Here is a 25,861-nt window from a genome sequence, read left to right as displayed (position 1 = left end):
AGATGTTAGCCTCTGGGCACCAGTCAAGAAGGAGAACAACAAGATGTTCATGTCTGGGAACAAGAGAACCACAGTGAAACTCAGAGACAGGACTGTGGATCTGAAGGAGACTAAGGAACTGTACGGAAGGCTCATGGTCCTTGCCAAGTCAAACAGACGTCAACCAGAAATATGCCATCGGAAATTACGAGTTCACTGTGACACCAAGAGCACTGTTCGCTCCAGATGGGACAATTCTTCCACGCACTGACAAGTCGAAGTTAATTCATCTCCTCGACAAGTTAGCAAGAGCAGAAATTCACCCTGAAGATCAGCAGCAGACACCAGCTGCAAGTGTTCTACAAGAAGATCCAATGGACACAAGAACTATGGCATCCACATCTAGTAAACCTACAAGTCGGAAGATTGCACTGGTGGATGGGATGGTACTTGTGCATAAGCTGACAAAGAAACCAGCCACTGTAGTGAAAGTCGACGATCTGGGTGAATGCTTCAATGACAGACTCATGTCTCTAACAAAAGATTGTGATGAGATCATACTGGTCTTTGACATGTACAAAAACGATTCTCTGAAGAGTGCTACCAGGGCTAAAAGAAGGCAAGGAAAGGATGCAGTACAGTATCAAGTCAGAGATGACACCAACATCAAACACATCCCAATGAGCAGATTCCTTTCTCATGACAAAACAAAGGCTGATCTGACTGACTATCTGGCAGCGAAAACTCTAGAATACAACAGTCACTCATCCAAGTTGATCATCACGTCTGCTTCAGGGCGTACTAGGAGCAACAGTGACCTGCTCTTCGAGGACAACAACCATGAAGAAGCTGACACCCTGTTGATCCACCAGGCCGTGCTGGCATCCCAGCGAAACCCACATGATGCGCAGTTGGTGTTCTTCTCTCCCGACACAGATGTCCTGGTACTAGTCATAGCAAACTATGACCTACTGCTGAGGAATACATCCATTTCCATGGCCTCTGGAATACTTCAAATAGAGCCACTGTGGACAGCTCTAGGGGTCGAAAGAGCAAAGGCGTTGCCAGCCTTTCATGCTTTCACAGGGGCAGACAACACTGGGAGGTTCTCTCGAATAGGCAAAGCAACCTGGCTGCATGTCTACCTCAAAGCAAGTGAAGATGTCATAGACACCGTGCGAATGCTTTCAGATGCAACTGAAGTGACGGAGGACATGTTGTCCACACTAGCTAACTTTGTATGCGCTGCTTACTCTCCAAATGGCATCCACATCGACAGCATCCCCGAACTACGATGGTATCTCTTTTGCAAACACATGGCAGAAAGTGACAGGCTTCCTCCTACTCTTGGAGCTCTCAAGCAGCACATCCTTAGAGTCCATATCCAAGCCAGAGTGTGGGGTCAGGCAAGCATTGCTCAACAGGATCCTCAGCTGAATCCCCTGCAAAACGGCTTTTACAAAGACACGGATGGACAAGTGAAACCAACCACAACTGAGGAGCCTCCAGCCCCCAAGGCCATCATTCAAATGGTTAGATGTCAGTGCAAAACAGACTGTTCTTCATCTAGATGTTCCTGCAGAACAAACATCTTGGCTTGTACAGACCTTTGTCAGTGTGACATCCAGTGCCAAAATGATGAGGACTCTCAAGATGTGATGAACGAAAGCGATGATGAGGATGATGATGACTTTACTCAATGATGAATCAAAGCTCTGTGCTCTTTAGAAGGTGAGTTACATCAGTTTTACGGCGGCCAGTTTGAAAAATCCAAGATGGCCGCCACATAGGAGCTCTATGGTCATGTCTAGCTTATCGAACTTGTTACCATTGGATTCGGGGCCCTTGAAAATGTATGTTTAGCCGTTAGAATCAAAGCTCTATGTTATTTAGAAGCTGAGATATTGAGAAAAATTAGTTCTACGGCGGCAATTTTGAAAATCCAAGATGGCCGCCATACAGGAGTCTGTGCAAATAGCAACATTGGTTTTCTGACTGACTATACAATATAGTTTCCAAAAATATATAGTTTTCCAAATCCCCCAAAAATTCCAACGAAATTACATAGTGAACCTGACTAATAGTGAGCCAATCCACGCTCATAGTATTAAAAGATGTTCTCTCTTAAACCTTTTTGCCGTCATCGTCTTAAAAGAGGAAATTTATTAACAAACTCTTGGATTGTGGTGTTCATCAAAATTCAATGATTGCCTTATACTTTACTTTCACCATAAGAAATTACCTTTTTTATTTCAAGCAGTCCAAGATCTTTCTGTGTACGTTTATCAATCTCCGTTTCATATCTGTAAATAATACAATACGCAATGTCAATGCATTATTATTTCATTTTGAAACTCAGATGCTTTCATGCTTTCGTTTTTATGAAGATTTGGAAACAAAACGAGAAGAGGACATTTGTAAATACTACAGGAGGATAACATTTGTTTCAGAGTTGTGGAAACTGTTGTGAGCTCGAGTTAGATATTGTGTGAATGATTTGATATACAGGATTGATTTTGTGTGTCGTAGGTCGACATATGGTCTAGCAGGATAGCTTGGAGGTATACACACTCACCTTTTTGAGATGAATAACCTGTTTGAATCTCAACCCAGATATAACCAGGCCAAACTCACCAAATTCAACCGGTGTTTGTTGGTGTTCTAATCTCCCTACACACTCAAATAGCGGGAGGCTTCCTTACACTTTATAAGCAATTCCCCAGGGGTGGTCCAAATGTGTTCCAAAACTGGGAGTTTGTGCAAAGGCATGAAGGAAAACCCAGAGAGATCTGGCGCACGAAGATAGACAAATAGGGAAGGGAAGATGCGAGCTTGGAAAATGCAACACAAATTCAATAAATAGCTACACCCCGATGGTGCCAAAACATAAACAATCAACCGTCACACACGAACAAAGGGAAATGGCGAGGACTTGAGTCAGGCATGAGTTGGTTTGGCTCCACCACGCCTCGTGCTGGCTGGTGTGGTCCAAGAAGACTGGAGGAGAGAGGGCAATGGCATCGACGTAAATCTCTCCAGCAGTCCACACCAAAAGAGGGGTGAGGACGACGAGCGTGCATGTGCACACTTTTTTTTTTAACCCTTCTTGGGACAGCCCACAGCCCACACCTAATCCCTTATTGGCTACTACACTGGACAGGAGGTGGAGCTTTGACACATCTGCCTCCCCACATTGGGGACCTCTCCACATCTCAGAAGGCCATTTTTCATGGATTCCATTGCCAAACCTATCCATAGAAATGCCATTTCCAACACACAGCGTTTTTTTCAAGCACCCATTTAAATGGATTTATAGGACTTTTTGTGTCCACAAAACCCTCAACTGGCCTTACCTGTAGACAAGAGGTTTTACACGCACATCCTTACCCTATACTGCATTACGATAGATGGTCACTACCTCCTTAATTGCACATATTACGTACAACCTCTCTTTGACATGTCCCTAATAAAGGTGTGCCTAATGCACTCCCCCCCGACCACCCATTCGAGGCTTAGACCTAACACAGCAGCGCCAACGTTCTGCAAAGAGTATAGGACTATAGCACATGGATGTTGATGTGATGATAATGATGATGAAGATGACATCGGCACATAGATGTTAACATCTAGAATTTGCTTCATATGTTTTTTGTATGGGTTTTAGCATAGTTTTGACTTGTTTGTGTTTCTATTCTTACATATGCAGCAGAAGGCTGCGGGGTAGCATCATTGGCTGAGGGCGTGCCTGTGCCACTGATGGAATGCCCTCTGCAGGGCAGGAATTTGGAATTTGGCCGTAGTGCTGGCGATAGCTCACCTACTCTTGTTTGCATTGTATTTTGCATTAATTACTCTTACCATGCAGAAAACTAAAGGGTTAACCAAACGTAATATGCAGGGAATTTCCAACAGCACAAGGATATTCTTCATGAGACGATAAATGGAAACTGTTAAGTAGGACTCAGCACCCGTTGCATGTTTGGTTGTTCCGAAGTCATCCATAAATGTATGATTTACAGTCGTGGCCAAAAATATTGGCACCCTTGCACTTTTTTCAAATAATTCACCATTTCTTCCAGAAAATTGTTGAAATTAAAAAATCTTTTGTTATCCACATATTTATTTCTTTGGTTTGCAGTGGAAGAAAACAAAAAAGCTGAAAAAATTACTAAATCTTACCTAATTCCACACATAAATCCTAAAATGGCCCGGACAATAATATTGGCACCTTTTAGAAGTTGTTAGAAATAATTAGATTTCAAGCAGGTGATTCTCCTTTACTTTGGAACTAGCCGAAACCCGTGGAACATCCTCGGAAGGGAGGATGTGGTGTATGGATAGAGTGTACCATTATGGATGGCATAGGGGATTTGCTTGTCTGAGTAAGAGTTAGGAAGAAAGATGAGAATGAAGAGTGCGTATATGAACAACGTATTTATTGCAATCTACTTAAATGACAACGCTACGATATACTTTTGAAAAATGAATGGATTCGTAATAGGAATCGGCATAGCACCACTCTGGCCACACTGGCGCAGTGGTATGTGTCAATGGAAAGGAACAGCAGTGGAACCATAGACTTTAAAAAAATGAACGGATTAGTAAATCGACTGGAATTAGCCCCATACTGGCGCATTGGTAAGCGTCAATGTCAAGGCAGAGCAGTAGGAATATAATACAACGAACGCAGTACCAGAGGTTTAAATTATTTTAAAACTTCTGGATAAACAATGTTTGGGGTAATAGTCAAGCCTCTGACGACTCCTTGCGTACTCGTATTATCAACCTTGATATACACATCTTTGAACGACCGTGCTCTTGAACATGCCACATATAACTGGCCGTGGGAGAAGACAGGAGCAGGCAAATAGATACCCAGTTTACGGAATGTTTGGCCCTGGGCTTTATTTATGGTCATTGAATATGCCAGGCGAACAGGAAACTGAGTTCGCTGTAGAACGAAGGGTAAACTGGCATCAGATGGGGCGAGTCTGATACGGGGTATAAGAGCTCGTTGTCCCTGGTGGGCACCTGTTAGTATTTCTGCATCAAGTACGTGAGAATGAAGGTGGTGAAGGCGAAGTCTAGTGCCATTGCAAAGACCTTGACGAATATCGAGATTCCTGAGAAGCATTATAATAGCCCCTGGTTTGAGGCTTAGACGGTGGGGCGGCATCCCCGAAGGTGTTATGCTGTTGAGAACCTCAATTCACAGTATATGGAAGAAATTATGGTAAACCCACCTGATGAGGTTAGCGTACACCGCGATCGACGACACCGGCACAAACGCATGCTCTGGATTGTCCACTCAGTGGACGGCTTGCTTTCGCCTTCGCCTGTCCAATCAGCGGACGGCTTGCTTCGCCTTCACCCAGCAGACGCCAATAAGATGGCGTCGTATCGGCAGTTAATCGGATACTTTTGGGCCCCAAAGTCGACTAATTCAGATTTTTCGAGTATGGCTGTACGTGATAAACAAAGAGCGCGGTTGGAAGAAATTATGGTAAACCCACCTGATGAGGTTAGCGTACACCGCGATCGACGACACCGGCACAAATGCATGCTCAGGATTGTCCACTCAGTGGACGGCTTGCTGGCGCCTTCGACTATCCAATCAGCGGACGGCCTGCTTCGCCTTCACCCAGCAGACGCCAATAAGATGGCGTCGTATCGGCAGTTAATCGGATGCTTTTGGGCCCCAACGTTGGCTAATTCAGATTTTTCGAGTATGGCTGTACGTGATAAACAAAGAGCGCGGTTCGTAGATCGTAAATCCATTAGTGCCGTGGGCATCGGGTCACTGGGTGCGGCGTAAAAGGGAAAACAAAGTCGAGTCCTTACGCTATTATTATATAGATTGAACTCACTTTTGGTGAGTTGCAGGTGCCTGCAATATAAAAATCACTCATTCAACCAGTTTGAATGGAGAAAAGGAGTCATTCTACTGTTTTGTGTCACTGTGTGCACCGCAATGAGCATGGAGAAAAGAAAGAAAACCAGAGAATTGTTTGAGGAGGTCAGACACAAGATTTTAGCCAAGTATGGACAATCTCAAGGCTACAAGTCCATCTCCAGAGATTTTGATGTTCCTGTGTCCATCGCACGCAATGTTATCAGGAAGTTTAAGGCCCATGGTACTGCAGCCAACCTCTCTGGACATGGCCGCAAGAGAAAACTTGATCGAAGATTACAGCAAAGGATTGTTGGAATGGTTGAGAAAGCACCTCGATGAACTGGCAAACAGATTCAAGCTGTCCTTCAGACACAAGGGGTGACAGTTTCAACTCACACCAGCCGTCACCAACTCAAAGAAAGGGGGTTCTATGGCAGGAGACCCAGGAGGACCCCATGCTGAGAGAGAGGCAAAAGAAAGCCTGAATGGAGTTTACCAAAACACACCTGCACAAGCCAAAATCCTTCTGGGACAATGTCCTGTGGACAGATGAGACCAAATTAGAGCTTTTTGGTAAAGCACATCATCTCTATGTTTACAGAAAACAAAATGAAACCTTCCAATGAAAGAAAACCTTCCGTACAGTCAAACACGGAGGAGTTTCAGTGATGTTTCACAGTTGCTGTGCTGCCTCTTGCACTGAGTGCATTGAATGTGTGCATGGCATCATGAAATCAGGAGAATATGAAGGTATTTTGGACTGCAATGTTCAACCCAGTGTCAGAAAGCTGGGTCTCCGTCGAAGGTCATGGGTCTTGCAGCAGGACAATGACCCCAAACACACTTTAAAAAGCACTTAGGAATGGTTCAAGACAAAACGCTGGACTGTTCAGAAGTGGTCAGCAATGAGTCCAGATCTAAATCCCATTGAACACCTGTGGGGAGATCTGAAAACAGCAGTTGGGAGAAACCACCATTCAAATCTGGGAGAACTGGAGCAGTTTGCACAAGAAGAGTGGGACAAACTGCCAGTAGAGAGGTGTAGGAAGCTCATTCATGGCTATAGGAAGCGCTTGACTGCAGTTATTTTGTCCAAAGTCTGTGCTACCAAATATTAAGTCCATGGTGTCAATAATTTTGTCAATGCCATTTCTTTTTATTTTCTGATTTAAAAGGATATATTAAGCTCTGAATCAAAAACAAAGGTTCTGTAATATTAACAGTGAAATAAAGAACTGGAGACCAAATACTTTTGTAAATTTTAACTTAATTTATTGAGAAAATTGTGAGTTATTTGAAAAAGTGCAAGGGTGCCAATATTTTTGGCCACAACTGTAGAACTTACATACTGAGTTATGTTGCATGCTGGCTCTACCCCTCTTTCTGTTGTTGTCAATGTTCATGGTTGGCCTTGCGTAAAATAAATTTTCCATTACTATTGCAAGGGCTACAAGTGCTTGGCTAATCCTTGCGATTGAATCACAAGAGGAAGGTCATTTGGACCATCGATGCTACGAAGAGTCATACCTTCCAGATAACCAATTGCGCCTCTGGGACCATAATGAGATCCCACTAATGACTAGCTAGACACATTGCATGACAAGCACGAATAAATTAAACGAATTATAAAATAAATGATGTTTTCAACTCAAATTAACTTGTTTTAATCATATTTTAACAAGTAAACTTGCAGGTGGTCAAAGCAGATAAAATTTTAAAAGTGCAAAAGTTTGGATTTCTTTATGCAGAATGGATTATTGAGCTTTTTCCAATTGTCGTACGACAAATTCATGGCCTGACATAGAAGTAAAAAAAGAAATAGTGATCATTCGGTTTAATATTAAAATGACGAAGCTTTTGTTTCCAAAAACAAAAAGTGCAAAAAGATGCATAAACAATAACATTTTGAAAATGGGAACTTTTCAGATGGCTGTCATCTATCTATAATTCCATTAATCTCTGTGTGTATGTGTGTTTGTATGTGTGTATGTGTGTATGTGTGTATGTTTGTCTGTGACCGCTGTTTCTCGACAACCACGGGTCCGATATACTTTAAACTTGCCAGGTATATTGCTGGGGACCCGAGGATGTGCCTTTTCAAGGTTTGAAATTAATCGGACAAGTACTTACCGAGCTATGGCGATTTAGCCGTTCGCCGTTCGCTTTGGCGTTGCGAATGGACCAAACCATTGCATGTAAATAGAGGGGGGGGGGTTCTGTGGTCGTTGCGAATGGACCAAACCATTCATGTAAATAGAGGGGGGGGGGGTTCTGTGGTCGTTACTGCCACGTGGTTTCAAAGTTTTTTTTTGTTGTTGTTGTTTGCACGCATGTTTTTTTGCACCCACGTACGGGCACGCCCTAGGATGTTTACACACACACACCCCTACACAAATTTTTTTTTTTTTTTTTTTTTGGCAAGGAACGGGCACCCACGTACGGGCACGTCCTAGCTTATATATAGTACGGGCATGCCCTAGTCTATCTATAATTCCACTAATCTCTGTGTGTTTGTTTGTACGTTTGTTTGTTTGTCTGTGACCGCTGTTTCTCGACAACCACGGGTCCGATATACTTGCAACTTGCCAGGTATATTGCTGGGGACCCGAGGATGTGCCTTTTCAAGGTTTGAAATTAATCGGACAAGTACTTACCGAGCTATGGCGATTTAGCCGTTCGCCGTTCGCTTTGGCGTTGCGAATGGACCAAACCATTGCATGTAAATAGAGGGGGGGGTTCTGTGGTCGTTGCGAATGGACCAAACCATTCATGTAAATAGAGGGGGGGGGGGTTCTGTGGTCGTTACTGCCACGTGGTTTCAAAGTTTTTTTTTGTTGTTGTTGTTTGCACGCATGTTTTTTTGCACCCACGTACGGGCACGCCCTAGGATGTTTACACACACACACCCCTACACAAAATTTTTTTTTTTTTTTTTTTTGGCAAGGAACGGGCACCCACGTACGGGCACGTCCTAGCTTATATATAGTACGGGCATGCCCTAGTCATCTTAATTGTATTATGGGAAAGAGAAGGGGGTGGGAGAGAGGCTTTATAAAGAAAGAAGAGCCACCTTTGGAGGCCATTTTCCCCCGCAGAGCAGGGGTTGGCCTTGTTTTGGCACCGTGGTCCCCTTTTTGAATCAATGTTTTATGGTCCGGATGCCCTTCCTGCCGCCAACCTTTTAGTCGCCCCTTGCGACACACAGGGAATTACAAGTGAGCTTGTACGCAATTTGTCGACCTCAGAAGGATGACAGGCTGAGTCAACCCCCCTAGCGTTAATTCAGCGATCGACCGGGATTCTAACCCAGGATCCTAGGATCCCAAGCCCGCACCCTAACCGCTAAGCCAACAACAGGCTAGATGAGAGGCTTTACAAGCAACCCAATTGGCTAACGCACAAATGACCGAGGTTGGAAAATGGTGGAAGTGATATCAAAAATTACCGGAACACAAACTACAAAATAAGCATTAATGGTTTACATTGTTGCCTCACCAGCATGAATAATTCAGGACATGCGCTGCACGAATTGCTCACCTGCCTTTGTTGGTTTGCACAGACTCTCGATTCTGCAGCAAGTGAGACTGGAGCTGAGACTTCTTGTCATGTAAGGTGATCAGTTGTTGTTGCAAGACGTCAATGTACTTTTGAAAACCTTTTTCGACGCTGACATTTGCAGGGCCGTTTTGCTGAAGTGCAGAACATTGTGCTTCTAACACCTTGTTTTGTTGCTGAAGGGTACTCACCTGCATGTCATGAAAAAGGACAAATAAAATCCTTGACATCTTGAAGGACATTATACACCATGGTATTCGAGCAAGTGACCCAATATCTGAATGTTCTGATATACAAAAATGCAATTTACTACATCCATACCATTTATTGTTATTTACGTAAAACTATAGCGAATGGATCTCAATAAACCTTTTGGTTGAGACAGAGAGATACAAAAACTAGAACGGCCCTCATACAGCGCATAGTCTCGCCTCGCGTGTTCATTCTGAACAAAAATTCCATCGTTAACTGAACACGCTGTTATTATGACCCACTGCTGGTATGGCCCATATACCCGTATCATCCATGCACCCACCCTATTATGTCACATAGTTTCTTGGCATGGGTTATGAACGTCAGAAATTTAATTCTTTACTCACATCGGGTCATCGGTCATATATATGAAGTTTCAGATTTTTGGATGAGGATTTCAATTAAACCAACTAGCGGGACTCGGCGCGCTCCGCACGCCTCACCACACGTCGTTGCATCTTTGACCATTTCGGTGTCTTTTGGGTCTTCATGGTGTTTTGGGTCTTCAGGGCCATTTGGGTCTTCAGGGTCTTTTGGATCCTCTGGGCCTTTAAGGGTAGGTTGGGTCTTTGAGGTGTTTTGGGTCTTTGGTGTCGTTTGGGTCTTCAGGGGCTTTTGGGTCTTAAGGGTCTTTTGGTTCTTCTTGGTCTTTAAGGGTCGTTGGGTCTTTTGGGGTCTTCGGGGTCTTTTGTATCTTTGGGGTGTTTTGGGTCTTCCGGGTCTTCGGGGTGTTTTGGGTCTTCGGGGTCTTCAAGGGTGATTTGGGTCTTCGTGGTCTTAAGGGTCTTGGGGGAATTAAAGGGTCGTCAAAGGTCTGAGGGGTTTCAGCAGTCTAAACGTAATTAAGAGGGTGTTCATTTTTTTTTGAAGAAGAAGAAGAAGACGTTTTCGTCGCATATAAACATAGCGACAAACATAGCGACATAACCATATAAGTTTGCTCTATTATAATAAGATTATGGCTGGAATAACACTTCACTGATGACATTATCAGCCTATATATCCAATTGGGAATTGATGACATATGCCGAGTCAATTTTTTTCGTTGAGCAGTTTCGAAGAAAATTATGTCCACATATGCCATACCATGGTTTCCTTCAATCCAATATGGCTGCCATACCATGTGACCTATAACATCAGAGTTAGCAATAAAATATTATCCATGGGAAGTCCCTCGTATGTTTAAAGTTTCACAATGTGACATACTACAGCATGATCCATAAAAGGTGTTTATAAAATTCATACAAAAATACGAGTCTGTCCATGAATAAGCCTTTGTAAACACCATATACAGTGAAGCTAACAACGCAATTTGAAGATTGTTTCACCGTGTACCTGCCTTCTTTGATTCACCTGCATGAGTTCCAAAATTTAAACTTGCCAATGACATGCGGATTTTCAATGTTGGTTGGTGTCCTGGCCATAAATGTTGTCATCCTTACATTATTAATTAAACTTTATTACTTTTAATATGACACATCACATTAAAGAACACACGCATTGATACAACTATCAGGGACGCCTCTTCGCGGTGGTTGTACCACCCAACGCAAGTCGGGGACCAAATCTTCCCCATTCTTCCTGCTGCCCGGATCGTCAGGGGCCGGCCGTCCCCATTGGTCCTCCACATGGACCGGCCCTTTCCCTCTTGTCTATTTCTTTCTTTCTTTCTCTCTCCAATTATGTCGTAGCCCTCACTTACTGAAGCCAGGGGTACACTATTGGTGGATCTCTGGGTCGCTCCTGCGAGATCAATCAGCTGTCTCCCTGCCGCGGGCTTGTTTGAGAGAACTGTCAGGGGCTATACAACAACAACAACAACACCAACAACAACAAGAAAAAGAAACTAATAATACATTTGAGGTTTGTGGCCATCTGTTTGGAGGACAACTGGTTTCACAAATGGAGGATTCACCCAATTTTCACCGATGCTTGTGAAACATAGTTTGATACAGTTTAAACACCTTAGGATTTAATTATAGGGGTTTGGGGAGAGTGGAAACCATGGATAGCGGAAATAAAAACAGCAACATTCAATTGGTTTTGTGTGATGCTTACCCGGGATAATGAGGCCGGATTACTCACTGGTAACGGATTATAATCTCACATTGGATTTAGTACGAGTGATATACACTAATTGTTACCATTGTGTGACTCATCCCAACAACACGGGTTGACCTATTTGTGTTCCCACCTGAACTATCGGCTTATGACAGCCATGCGGATTCCAACTTCTAATCCCACATACTATATGCACTTGTCCATCGTCTCCTCCTATCCTTGTAATTCATGTGAAAGCACATTGATATATATCTACTAATATCTTCGTTATATAATATATGAAAAAGGTTTTCCATGAACCTTCCATCAATACAAATAAACAAACCCCCAATCATTAAACATCCAATAAGCGACTTTCAAAATGACATGAATGCTGGATGAGGCATTTTGAGCATGCGCTGTGTGTGTTCACACTGACTCGGTTTGGCGCACCGGGCACTTTTAACCTGCCGTTACTAGAGAAAAATCTGTAATTCAAATCGTCTTTTAAATATAATTTTTAGCATTTAGATAAAAGAGTGGAAATTTCAGAATGGTTCACCATAATTGTTCTGTTCCTTAATACAAAGCGGATTCGCGGAAATATAGGAATAGAAAAAACATCTGTGGATGAGGTGTCAGGTTCGTACCATTTACTGTTAGTACATCCGAGAGTCTGCCGTTCACGGACAAGCGGTTCAACTTTTTCCAATAGATGCAAAAATGTAGAATAACTTCTCTTGTGGCCCCAGAACAAAAAAAGCAATATATTTATAACAACACACAGCTCCCGTAGTTCCCGTATATATCGGTGTTAAACACCTTATCCAGATACACAGTCCATTCACTGGTAAAGATCTGTCGGGTAGTGATCCCATTCACTAGTAGCGATCCCACAGTCCATTCACTGCCCTATCTATCAGGTACTTTTCCAGAAACTTTCATAAGCTTGGTGAGCCATTCCAGCTAACAATCCTTATCACGGACACATAATATTGTTACGTTTATGCGGTAGCTCATGGAATACCTTAGGCCAGGTAGATGTAATGGGTAGTGTGCTCCGTATGTCGTGTAAGCCACCTTCATGTACTCAAGTCAGGCCGCATGTCCGGTAAGATTGTATATTTGTCTAAATGTGAGGGGTGGAGCTAGGCTAATTAGTTAGGGTATAAGGAATAATTCCCTGTATGTAAATTGCCTCTGTGGTTTTCCCTTCGTTCCTTATGACACACACAACACCAGCCATGCATTCCGCACCTATACTAAATGCACTAAATAAAGCAGCCAGATCCGGACATTCGAACACTAAGACACCAACCGGCGAATCATCTCGATGGGTGTGGAGAGTGACGGTGAGGCCACGCCCTGAAGGATGATTGGATGAGGAGAGCGGGTGGCGCTCTTTGGTTGGCGCACGCATGACGTCAGAAAGAAGGTTCCAGCACGAGGGACAAAAAGGGAGAGGACCGCCATTTTCCCTCTTGCGCTGGGTTTTCATTATGAGACGTTTATTGGTACGAGTGGTTGCACTTCCCTGTCTCTCTGGTGCTGGCTGCGTGGTGAGCGGGCACATTTTTGGCTGTTCCTTGAACTGGCTTCATGCCGTGTGCGCCTGAGAGAAACATCGGAGCTGTGGGGGAGTTTTTGTCGACAACTCCCATCGTAAAGAGGTTATCCTATCTGCTTGCTTCATGCCGGCGGCAGGCTACGGATGCGACTCTCCGCCATATTGTGCGTTTCCCGCACAGTGGTTCGAGGTGACCCCACCAAGTGCTCGTCGAGGCCAAAGTTAAGTGCCGGCCGGCAGAAACATTATTTATTTTTACTTTCGTTTTCCCCTTGTGTTGTTTATGAGTCCGTATGGAGACGTCTCACTGTAGGATTTATTTAATCTCAACCTTCTTTTCACTGTATTGCATTTATTTTCATTAAACCATTATTTGTTGCATTTTAATTGTTGTATTGTGGATTGTCCTGTCTTGTCCGTTTATTTGTTGGTGGATCGGAAAAAACCCCCGTGCCGCGTCCGTCCGTTCAGGTAAGCTATCGCTGCCCTCCACTACCCCCGGCGCGTGCTGAAGAGTTAACACCACCATAGTTTGAGTATACGCCTCGTAGTTAAAGCTCGGTTGGCCATCCGTCACCCAGGGGTGTTAATCCCAGGGACACGACAATATCTTTTATTTCGCACCGATCTCTTTGGTTTCCAGGGGTTTCTGCACATGCGCACCAAACATTTTCGGGGAGGATCACGTCATTTTGAAAATGCTGTATTGTTTGAAGATTTTTTGCGACCATTCACCTGGTGTTGGCTTAGCGGTTAGGGTGCCGGCTTGGGATCCTAGGATCCTGGGTTCGAATCCCAGTCGATCGCTGAATTAATGCCAGGGGGGTTGACTCAGCCTGTCATCCTTCCGAGGTCGGCAAATTGAGTACCAGCTTGCTGGGATGAATGATCACGGTGTGTACCCGGATTCAGAATAGGTACACTGTATGCCCTGCGCATCGTAAGAGCGTGACCAAGGGTTGGCATCAGGAAGGGCATCCGGCCATAAAAACATTGCCTCAAACAGGGAACCATGATTGTCATGGGGCCCGCTAGGCTGAGCCGCTCTAGCGGGGAAAATGGCCTTAAAACGATCATTCATTCATTTTTCATTCATTCACACATTGTAGTGTAGTTTTCACAATTTTTTTAAAGTGATACAAACAGCCACAAAAGTAACTTTTTTCAAAAAGAACAGATTTAAATAAATAAATATATTTTCCAGTAATCATATCCGAAGTCAAGACTTTTGAGGGGATTATTACCAAGTGAATCATGGATTATTGTACACCTATATATTTGCCAATTCCATCTGCAGGTGCTGCATAACGTAATCGCCGGGCACAAAAGGGGGCTCGGCAATGACGCAGGCTGAAAGGGAGAACTCAGTTTTCACTCCGGTTTCTTTTTTATTTGTTTTCTTGTTTGTTTCCTTGTTTGTCTGGGCGATATCTCAGCCATCCTTTGAGCTAGGAAGCTGAAATTTGGGCACAATAGTGAGCACGTGCTTTGGCAAAAACAGTATTTTTTTGTTTCTTTATTAATCAATTAATTGATTGGTTACTTAATTATTATCGATTAATGAAGTACTTATTTATTTCCTTTCTCATCGGGGCAATATTTCAGGCACCTATTGAGCTAGGAAGCTGATATTTGGACACGACAATTAACAAGTGATTCGTCTGTAAAGGCTATTTTCGATTTATTTATTAATCAATTAATCGATTAATTATTTAGTCATTCGATTAATGACTTAATTAATTGATTTTTTTTAAATTACAGATTTGAATGAAACGGTGGTGGTTTAGGTATTCTGTTAGCCAATTGATTAATTATTTAAATATTTTATGAATATTATTTATTTATTTTCATTATTAATCATTTATTTCTTTTCTTTTTCCTCTGGCCAATATCTCTCTCAGGCACCTTTTGAGCTATGTGGAGGTGGAAAGACCTGGGAAGTGGCCGTGTGCTGTGTGCAGAAAGGGTGTCGGAGTGAACTCCATTCAATGTACAATGTGCGCTGAGTGGGTTCATCAAAAATGCAGTGGTCTGAGGTTCATTAACCAGTGTGGCAGCTAGATTCAAGTGTAAGGTGTGCACAAAGTGAGCTGCAGATGGAGGAAATGTTGAGTTGGATCTTGGAGACGGCGTGAAGCTGGAAGGTGTGAAAACATTTTGCTACCTAGGAGACATGCTGAATGGAGAAGATGGATCAGACTCGGCGACGGTTGCTAGAGTGAGATGTGCATGGAAGAAGTTTCGGGAACTGAGTGGCGTGCTGACGAGGGGGGGGGGGGGGGTGTCGTTGAAGCTGAAGGGAAAAGTGTTTGCTGCATGTGTGAGAAGTGCTATGATTTATGGGAGCGAGACATGGGTAATGAATGTAGAGCAGCAACGAAGGCTGGAAAGGGTGGAAATGCGAATGGTTCGATGGATGTGCGGAGTATCGTTGAGAGAGAGGAAGACAAATGATGGATTGCGAATGATGATGGGAATAGAGCCTGTGATGGATGCTGTGAAGAGAAACAGGTTGAGATAGTTTGGTCATGTGTTGAGGAAGGATGAAAGTGACTGGGTGAGAAGTGTGAAAATACGAATTTCGGGGCCTTTGCGGTCTTCACCACCCGTGCTGTACCAAAGTTTGTTCACGGCATTAAAAAAAAATCTGCCCCTTTGGGGCTCTACCGGGGGTGGGGGAGATTGCCCCCCAAAATAGGTATTTGCTTTCTTCTCAGAAACTACACATGCAATTTCGATGAAACTCCACCACAACCTTCATCATCCGTGATGTACCAATGTTTGTTCAAGACATCAGAAAAATTGGGGTCTGAGGAGGTATATGGGGTTTGGGGAGGGGGAGGGGGGCGGGTTGAACCCCAAAATAGGTATTTTTTTTGTTTGTTTAAAGTCTTATGATTATGTTAATATGATTCTACATGCTGTCCTGTCTTCTAGCAACCTTTGAAATTGGTTTAAAATACCTTTAGTCAGTGCAGTATACTGTTTAGTCTACAAGGTGAGCGCCAGGGGTATTGCCCCTATGTTTAGCTTTTTAACCAAGTAAATGGATTATTTCCTTTACAATGGTGCCATTTGTATTATCGTATGACAGCAGAAACCCTTTAGAATAACAAAGTGTGAAATACAGACGGAGAAACTGGGAGTGATTTTATATATACACTGGTATAAAGCCCGTCAAAAATGATGGGTTGGAACAGGTGCTTATATCATCTTTACTTATTAGACTTATTAGACGTAAATGAACACTCAGTTTAGTCTGCGCACTTTGCACGTCACGTTCAGCGAATTTCACCTCCCTACGCCATGTATTTATTGTAATTAAAAAAACCGCTTCCGTACACTGACCATGAGGCTCGGTTTGCAAGCCACCGTCTACAATTCCAATGTAAGAGACATAATTACTCTTCTTTGGGGTCTTCAGAGTCTGGTTAATTTGGGTCTTTTGGATCATTTGAGTCCTTTGGGTCCTCTGCCTCTTTTGGGTCCTCGGGTCTTTTCAGTCATCTAGGTATTTTGGGTCTTTGGGGTAATTTGGGACTTTGGGTTCCACTGGGTCCTCAGGGTCTTTAATGGTCTTTTTGGTGTTTTAGATTGTTTCGTTCTGTGAGGACGTTCAGGGTATTCTGGGTATTTTGGGTTTTCAGGGACTTTTTGGTCTTCTGGGTCTTTTCGATTTTTTGGGGTTCTTTGGGATATTTTGGGTCTCTGGGGTGTTTTGGGTTTTTGGGTCTTTTCGGTGTTTGGGGTCTTTTCGGTCTTCTGGGTCTTTAAGGGTCTTTTAGATATTTTGGGTCCTTGAGGTATTTAAGGGTCTTCTGGATCTTTTGGATCTTCGGGGTATTTTTAGTTTTCATGGTCTTTTGGGTATTCTGGGTATTTAAAGGTCTTTGGGTCTTGTTGGTCTTTTGGGTATTTAAGGGTCTTGGGGTCTTTTCAGTGTTTTGGGTATTTGGGGTCTTCATGGGTTTTTAAGAGTCTTGGGGTCTTTTCAGTGTTTTGGGTCTTTGGTGTGTTTAGGGAATTTTGGGTCTTCAGGGCCTTTTGGGTTTTCGTTGTCTTTTGGGTCTTTAAGGGTCTTGCGGTCTTTGGGGTATTTTGGGTCTTCTGGATATTTAAAGGTCTTTGGGGTCTTTTGGATATTTTGGGTATTTTGGGTCTTCTGGATATTTAAGGGTCTTTGGTTTTTGGGGGTCTTCAGGGTCTTTTAGGTGTTCGTGGTCTTTTGTGTATTTAAGGGTCTTTGGGGTTCTTTTGCGTCTTTAATGGTATTTGGTGTCTTTAAGGGTCTTGGGGTCTTTTCAGTCTTTTGGGTCTTCGGGGTCTTCATGGGTCTTTGGGGAATTTGGGGTCTTCAGTGTATTTTGGGTTTTTTGTGGTCTTTTGGGTAATTAAGAGTCTTTTGGGTCTTCTGGGTATTTTAGGTGTTTGGCGTCAATTGGGTTTTCAATGACTTTTCAGTCTTTTGGGTCTTTGGGGTCCTTTGGGTATTTTGGGTCTTTGGGGTATTTTGGGTCTTTGGGGTATTTTGGGTCTTTTAGGTTTTTGTGGTATTTTGGGTCTTTGGGGTATTTTTGGTCTTCAGAGTGCTTGGGGTCCTTAAACCCCTTAATCCCTCCTAAAGTGTAATGTAAAAATGTAAAAATTGCCCCTTAAACACCCCCACTCAAATCCCTCCTAAAGCACTACTCAAAGCCATTAAAACCTAGCCTTATGAAGGAGGACACACACACACACACACACACACACACACACACACACACACACACACACACACACACACACACACACACACACACACACACACACATACACACACACACACACACACACTGTTTTATATGGTAGATTTATGGATTAAACAAGATTGTGGATTAAACCTACTTCCACTCTTATTTAAAAAGACATGATGTGGTGTTTACATTGAAACGGTTCTTCCACACCTTTCAAAGGCAGGAAACCGTTAATAATTGTCTCAATTCACCTTTCATTTGCCGAATCCTCTGCACACATGAGTTTTTAAATGTCGATGTAAGTCGAAGGACATCAGGGAGGGTAACATTGGGATTTGATCGAATAACGATGGAGACTGCCCGCGAGGCGTTGTCCAACGCATTGGTGCCCGCAGGGCGTTATTTGGAGACCTCACCTTTTCTATGAGGTTGGCAAATTTATCGTTCAGATGCTTGATGGCGTCTTTCTCCTTCGTTCGTAACTCCGGCACATCGCTATCCAGGCGAACCTCCCGGGATGGAGCACGAAGCGCCTGCGAGCAGGCAGAGAAGCATCGCCGGCTCCGGACCAGAGGGACGCGCTTCCCGCCACCCGACCCCGCCATGCGTCCCGCGCGCTCCTTTTCCCCGCCACCGTTGACCGTTTTATAGACACGACGCTTCGAATGAGCCGTCGCGGCCCCCTTAATTGCCCCCTCCGCCCCTGAGCTGCACCGTTTTCCCTTCGTCCGCCGACCGTACCGACGATGGGTGTCGGGCCTCCATCAACAACACGTGTCTAAATTGCACATCCGTCGCCATTGAACCGACACGTACGTTTCACGGAATCGCCGCAAATGGCTCAAAACCACTGCAGACATGTCTGTTGAATGAACGATCGGATCAAATGATTTGTCCAGAGACAAAACCGGCACAGGTGTTCGACATATTTCAACAACTCTGTGCATCACATCCTTTTGAATCACCACTCGACTCATCGAGCATGGCTCCATCCACATATTGCGTACGCAAATGACCCAATTTTATACACCCGCATTGATTTATCTATTCCCGACCTCCTTCGATTCCCAGCTCGCCACGTTTCATGTTTTATACGTAATATGTCGATTAGCAGGAAGTTCGGTTTTGGAAGCACAGTGAAAAGCAGAACGCTCTTTGGATTCCAGCCTCGTTACTCGCAGGGCATGGGAATGGGAACAACATCGGATCATTAAACTCAAATTGCAGGATTTCAAAGGAACAGCTCGGACTTCAAGTACAAGAACACCAAATCCCCATGGAGTCAAAATCCAAGACATTTTCAATAAGATTTTATAAAGATGAAGGTGGAATGGTAGCTCATGGAAGTGTACCTGTGGGTTATGTGGGATTACACCAGATCTACCTGCTTACATCACAATGTACTTTTTGACAGGTAAGGGACTTTCTGAGATGGCATGTTGCTGGTAAAGTGTTGCTGCAAATTATTGGTCTTCGGTGCAACGCTCAGTGATCATCCGGGCAAGTCATCGTGGTTTCTCAACGCCCACCTGTGCAATGTGAGTGTGCCACCTGATTGCATCAACAGTCACTTTCTGCAAGAACTGTCTTCAACCCCAATGAGCGCACGAACATCATATAATATAACTGCTGATGCAGTGCCCCTGTTACCAGTAGGCTGGTACTCATTTTTCCCTCCTCGAAAGGATGACAGGCTGAGTCAACCCACCTGGTGTTATTTAACGGCACGACAAGGGCTCAAACTCAAGACCATGAAGATCCGAAGTCAGACACCTTAACCGTTAAGCCGACACCAGGTTTTGCTGTATTGTATACGAGGTGAAGTACCCAGCGTTTCCCGGGGATATTCAATGCAATACATATGAAATATTAAGTCAGAATCGAAAAAAATTCATGACGTGGGAATGCAAAATAAAATTAAATAAATAAAAATCGAGTAATTAGCATGAGTAATTGGGCCCGTGTAATTTCCGCACAACAGACAGGTGAAGGATTACAGGTGGGGGAGCATGAACATGGGTGGTGTTGTAATAAATCCGGCGGTGCAAAGTGCCCTAAATTGTCTTTCCCAGAGGATTTTTGTATACTTAGTCTAGGCTCGTATAAGAGCTAACACATAGAAGATATTGTTACGTTTGTGGGGAATAGGCAATACCTTAGTCCAGGTGGAATTGCATAGGTAGTGTGCTCCGACTGTTGTGAAGAAGAAGAATCCCCCCCCCCCCCCATGTATCATAAGTAGGGATCCGGAAGACCATATGTCGTCTAAGAGCGTATCTTCGTTCCCATCACGAGGGGTGGGGTTATGTTAATTAGTTAAGAATTATGGGTAATTAGTCCCTTGTATGTAATGGCCTCTGTTATTTTTCCTCTGTTCCTTATGACACCAGCAGCACACACACCTAGCCAGGAAATCGCACATTTATAACACTAAATAAAAGCGACCGGAACCGGGACATCCAACTACCGCTGGTGCCGCAGCCATCACATCACAACACAAGCAGGCAGGTCCGGGAGGCCACGCCCCGAAGAGCAGTGATTGCTCCGGGATTGATTGGAGCAAGGACTGCTAAGATGGGACTATGGGATTGGTGGAGCGGGCACGGATGACGTCAGAGCCTCGAGTATAAAGGAACGCTCTCCCCGGACATTTTTTCTTCTTGGCCCTCTTGACCTCTTCTTGGTTGCCTCTTGACTTCCTCTCATCTTATGGGTTTGGTGGCGAGCGGTCGTCTCCCCGACCTTTTGGTTTATTGTGGCTGTTTCCCCCTTACACCCGGGAGTTCATAGCGAACGGTGGCATTTTTTCTCTCTCACGTGGAACATTGGTGCTGTGCAGTCGGCATTTTATATCCCTACCTTTGGGTTTTGACGATCGTGAGGAAAGGCTGTCGCGGCTCCTGGACTCTGGTGCACTTAGCCGTGGCTTTGTGATGGCTGAGGGCCATGCCGAGTGAACTGGAGAGGCGGCGGTGCTGTGTGGACAGAGACGGGTGGACGGGTGTGGCCTGCTCGCTACTCGCTCGACGGCTAGAGGAGCGAACTGTGCACGGAGGCCTGGTACCTGCTCGCGAGCTGCGCAGCAAAGTGTGCTGTTCCCGCCAAGGACGTGGGGGTTTTGACAATTCCCGATGGGGTTTAGAAGCCGCTCGCACCTGAGTACAAACCTACGCATTATTTACTTTCATTTATTTATCCCCTTTGTGTTGTATACAAGTCTGTGTGGGGGCACTCCATTTAGGAATTAAGTTTTACCGTGCATTCTTTTGTTACCGGCATTTTCTTCAATAAAGCCGGCATTTTTGTACATTTTAACTCTGTGTCGGGTTTGAGTGATTTATCATACAGACTTGGCATTTAATATGGAATTTTTTTTTTCCTTGACTTGGGTTTACTTTCTGAACTCAGTATATCAATCTGGTGAGTTTCTTTTACCCTTCAGTGATGTCTTTGTTGAAAGAACCATGTCACTGATTGTCCTTCGCAGCAAGAAGTCAATAACAGGATTATATCACAGGTGGCGTGACAAAATGTAAGGACAGGTACATTAGACGATTGGCTTCACAATCGGGTATATAAGGGTTGTTGCGTTCTGTATTAGTGGAAAACAACTGCTGCACGTCTACAAAAGTTATTGCCGCTTCCTCTGGAGAGGGTCCGTCAACTTGACAATGCTGTTTGTCATGGAGTGGTGGCTTTACGAAATTCTGGCATGAAACAGTGTGCTATTGCTCAGCAGTATGGCATCACTCAAGTTCAGGTGTCAAAGATCCTGAAACGAAATGCTCAGAGGGGTGTCCCTACTCCAATACCGAGGCCAGGACGTCCACGCAGAACCACAAGGAGAGATGATCGCCAGCTGCACCGGTTAGTCCGCAATGGCCGTACCAAGTCAGCTAATCGGCTTAGGGCTGAGTGGCAGCAACTGACAAATGTGCTTCCAGACGGCTAGTCAACCAACGACTGGTTCAAGCAGGTTATCGTGCCAGGCGTCCCCTGAGAAAGCCACACCTGACCAGACAACACAGCCAGCACCGATTGCAGTGGGCCAGAGAGCACCGTCAATGGCAGCCAGGACACTGGAAATCACGTGACATTCAGTGACGAGTCTAGATTTCTGGTCTATCGTCAAGATGGCCGCGTCCGAGTGCGCAGACAAGTGCATGGAGCCCACAACGAAGATTGTATAGTGCCAAGAGTCCAAGCTGGAGGTGGTGGGGTGAACGTTTGGGCTGCTTTTCATGCAGGGGGCAAAACTGACCTGGTTGTTCTGAATGGAAACCTGAACCAGTTCAAGTACAGGGTCATTCTGGAAAAAACATTGCTTCCATTTGCTCGTGCAGCCTTTCGAGGAAACTTTGTCTTCCAAGGTGACAATGCACGGCCTCATCGTGCTCGCATGATCTAACACTTTCTTGCTGACCGTGGTGTAGAGCATATGGAGTGGCCTGCCATGTCCCCGGATATGAATCCGATAGAGAACTTGTGGGCAGAATTAACGCGTCAAATCGACAACTTGGACCAGCAGCCTACCACTGTGCGTGAATTGCAGAAGGCTATTGTCACTGCATGGCAAGCAATTCCTGTCCAAACCTTGGCAAATCCCGTGAACAGCATGCCTCGACGTGTATGTGCTCTCCTGAATCCTCGTGGGGGTTACACGAAGTACTGAACTGTAATTTTACTGTCCATAATCCCAGTCATAATTTAACTTTTGTTTTTGTTGAAATTTTTTTTGGCTAATGTGCAAAATAAAGAGATACTTCTGGAAAACGTACAGAAGTTTAACACAGTACTGTCCGTGAATTGAGTTCGATATCTGTTTACATCACTTTCACGGATCAATTTATTTGCTTCGAAATGTCAAATGTGGTTTTTGTTTCTTTTAACGGTCACATTAACAAAATCTAGAATAATTTCAACATAATTCCAATGAACTTTTGGTTCTAAGTCATCTTGAAAAGTAAGTTCACCCCCACAAAAAAAATATTCCATATTAAATGCCAAGTCTGTAGGTTCGAACACGTCGGGTGGAAGCTGTCCAGGTAAGTTCGTCATTCTCCTTTCCCTCGCATGTAAAGAATACCGTCATCATTGCATTGAATGCCTTGGAGTTAAAGCTCGTTTGGTCATCCGTGTCACCCTGAGGTGTTCACGACAGGGTAGACACACGACTATATAATCAAGGGAGCTGGAGACAAGAGGGGGGGGGGGGGGGAGAGAGGGAAGCACAACAACAGTAGGGAACAGGGACATCTGTGGAAGAGAGAGGGCTGGGGTGGGGTACATGGGATAAATAAGATGGACTCTACAGGGGTTTTTCAAGAAAGAAAACGGATTTGAAGGAAATGGGATGGGGTGAATTAATGGGGGCAGAAAAGTTTTGGGCAAGGTTTTGGATGGGGGAAGATAAGAGATGGTGGTGAACAGCTGTTTTAAAGACCTGGAGGGAGGAGTGGGATTGAAGAGAGTGAGGGAGTTTGTTCCAGAGGCGGGAGTAAAGAGGAATGAAAGAGTGAAGGTGAGCAGAGAGTCTTGATTTTGGCAGGTTCACCAAAAGAGGGCTGCTGGCAGACCTTATGTGTCCTATTTGAGAAAGTAGATGAGAGGGTTTTCCAGACGGTCTTTTCGGAGAGACAAGGTGAGAGTGTGAGATTTGTCAGGATTGAAAGACATGTTCCACTTGTTTAACCAGTTTGTGATTTTATCCAGGTCTGTAGAGAGTGAAGAGGTCTGTCTGTAGAGGTCTGCCTGCCAATCTGAGTGATGAGATATGGAGCGGCTGAGAGTGGAGTCATCAGCAAAAAGATAGAGAGGATTTTCCAGAGTCGGAGAGATCATTGATGAAGATTAGAAAATGCACAGGGCCCAGAACACTGCCTTGGGGAACTCCAACCTGGACGATTCCATTTCGAACCACATGGTGACTACAACAGCAGAGGAAGTCCTTGAGCCATGAGTAGAGATTTCCATGGATACCATAAGAGGAGAGTTTGGTGAGCAGTGTGGGGTGCCAAACAATATCGAAGGCATGAGGGAGACGGCTCTGATTTCCTGTTTAGCGTGGAGGACCTTGTCCATTTTGGAAACAGCAGAAGAAGCAGCAGAAGCTTGTTGAGAAATATTTGTGGCTTCTCAATGTACAGGTAAGTTTAAAATTACGATATTTACTATTAATTATGTTCTGAGGAGCGGGAGAGCCTTGAGGGTTATTATAAATATACTGTTGCATTTGTGGTGGGAGAGATGAAATACCTTAGGAAAGGTCAGATGGTTTGGTTTAACATGGACTGTGTGACGTGAAGAATAAGCCCACCTCGATGTACATAAGCAGGGTAAATGTTCAGGTTAAGAGCGTTTGCATGTCACCACACGTGGGGTGGTTTTCGTGTTAGTTAGATAGGGCGTAAGATTAGTAATTCCCAGTATGTATTGCCTCCTGTGATTTTTCCTTCTGTTTTATTTCAACAAAAAAAAAGGCCACCATTACGAATGACAAGATCGGCCAGAAAAAGTTCCAGTCACCCACAACACCATCATGCTGACAGAGACTCAAATATTTGCCAATCGGCAAGTAAACCCCGCCCCCCGAACATTCTCGATTGGCATCAAGAAGGCCGTGAGGCTCTGCCCTGAAGGGGATGATTGGTCGGGGAGATGGACTGATGTGATGGGGGTGCAGAGATTGGTCGCATGTGACGTCAGCGAGGGACAAAGAAGGATGAGTCCCTCCTCCCTCTCTCTCTCTCTCTCTCTCTCTCTCTCTCTCTTGTTCTGGGCTTGGTCGCGGCGGTCGCATTGTTCTTTGGCTCATGCGCACTTGTGGAAAAAGACTGAGCAAGAGCAGTACAGGGCAGTCGGCATCGCGAGGAGGGCTGTTGGGAGCTTTTGTGGACAACTCCCATCGTAAGCAGGATAAATAAGGTGGCGGTTTATGTGGCTCTTGGCGTTTTCGACAGAGAGGAGACCGAAAGAGGACCGCCTGCACGAGTTACCTCATGTTCATGGCGTCGTGGTGAGCGACTCCGCGCCATCTTGAGTGTTTCCCGCATGGTGGTTCGAGGCGACCCTACGAAGTGCTCGTCGAGACCAGAGCTGAGTGCCAACTAAAAGTGGGGATTTTCTTTTTCTTTTATTTGATCATTCCCTTGTCTGGTCCGTGTGTCTGAGTGGAGACGTCTCAAATTAGGAGTTTTTCTTTTACCTCAACATTTATTTTGACATTTTATCATCTCACAATTATTTCAATAAATTCATTCATTGTTGCATTTCCTCCGTCTTGTCGTTTCTGTGTTTGTGGGGATCGGATAACCCCCGTGTGTGGCTCGTCCCAGGTAAGGAAGTTGTGATTTTTGTTTCCGCGCATGCGAAAAGATAATCCCTCCAAGTTCAGGTATACTCCTTGGAGTAACAACGTTTGGCTATCTGTCCAAGGCTGGTCTTCATCGGCCATGGACTTGACAATATTATTTGTTTGGTTCTGGGGCCACAAGAAACATCCTACTCGATTTTTGCACCGATTTCTAAAAGGAGAAGCATCCTCGTGTGTGTGTTTGTGTGTGTGTGTGTGTGTGTGTGTGTGTGTGTGTTTCAGATCACCAATTTGGTTTCAGACCACGTCACTCCACCTTGGACATGCTGCTTCTACTCACCCATCAATGGATGGAGGCCCTCAATGTCAGACATGTCACATTAGATCAGGGCCATCTCTCTGGACATATCTTGTGCTTTTTGATACAGTCTGTCATTGTTCTCCAGACTCTCTGCCTATGGAATCCAAGGCCAACTCCACACTTGGGTTACTGATTTCCACTACTCTCGTAGCCAATGTGTGGATCTGAA

General features: G+C 44.5%; 1 protein-coding gene across 1 annotated transcript in view; it reads right to left on the bottom strand.

Annotated features, from left to right (window-relative positions):
- Positions 1–18,663, bottom strand: part of LOC137430907 (keratin, type II cytoskeletal 8-like) — an 86,069-nt gene extending 67,406 nt beyond the window's left edge. The window contains exons 1-3 of the mRNA XM_068121678.2: positions 18,436–18,663; positions 9,410–9,618; positions 2,222–2,282 (exon numbers count right to left, since the gene is read on the bottom strand). Of these exons, the coding sequence (XP_067977779.2) occupies positions 2,222–2,282; positions 9,410–9,618; positions 18,436–18,624 (459 nt within the window). The 5' untranslated portion in view covers positions 18,625–18,663. The remainder of the gene's footprint in view (positions 1–2,221; positions 2,283–9,409; positions 9,619–18,435) is intronic.
- Positions 18,664–25,861: the final 7,198 nt, after the last annotated feature.

This window comes from Myxine glutinosa, chromosome 7 (genome assembly GCF_964187855.1).
Source record: "Myxine glutinosa chromosome 7, kmMyxGlut1.1, whole genome shotgun sequence".
NCBI classification, from domain to species: Eukaryota; Metazoa; Chordata; class Myxini; order Myxiniformes; family Myxinidae; genus Myxine; species Myxine glutinosa.
This window is presented reverse-complemented; position numbering and strand designations above follow the sequence as displayed.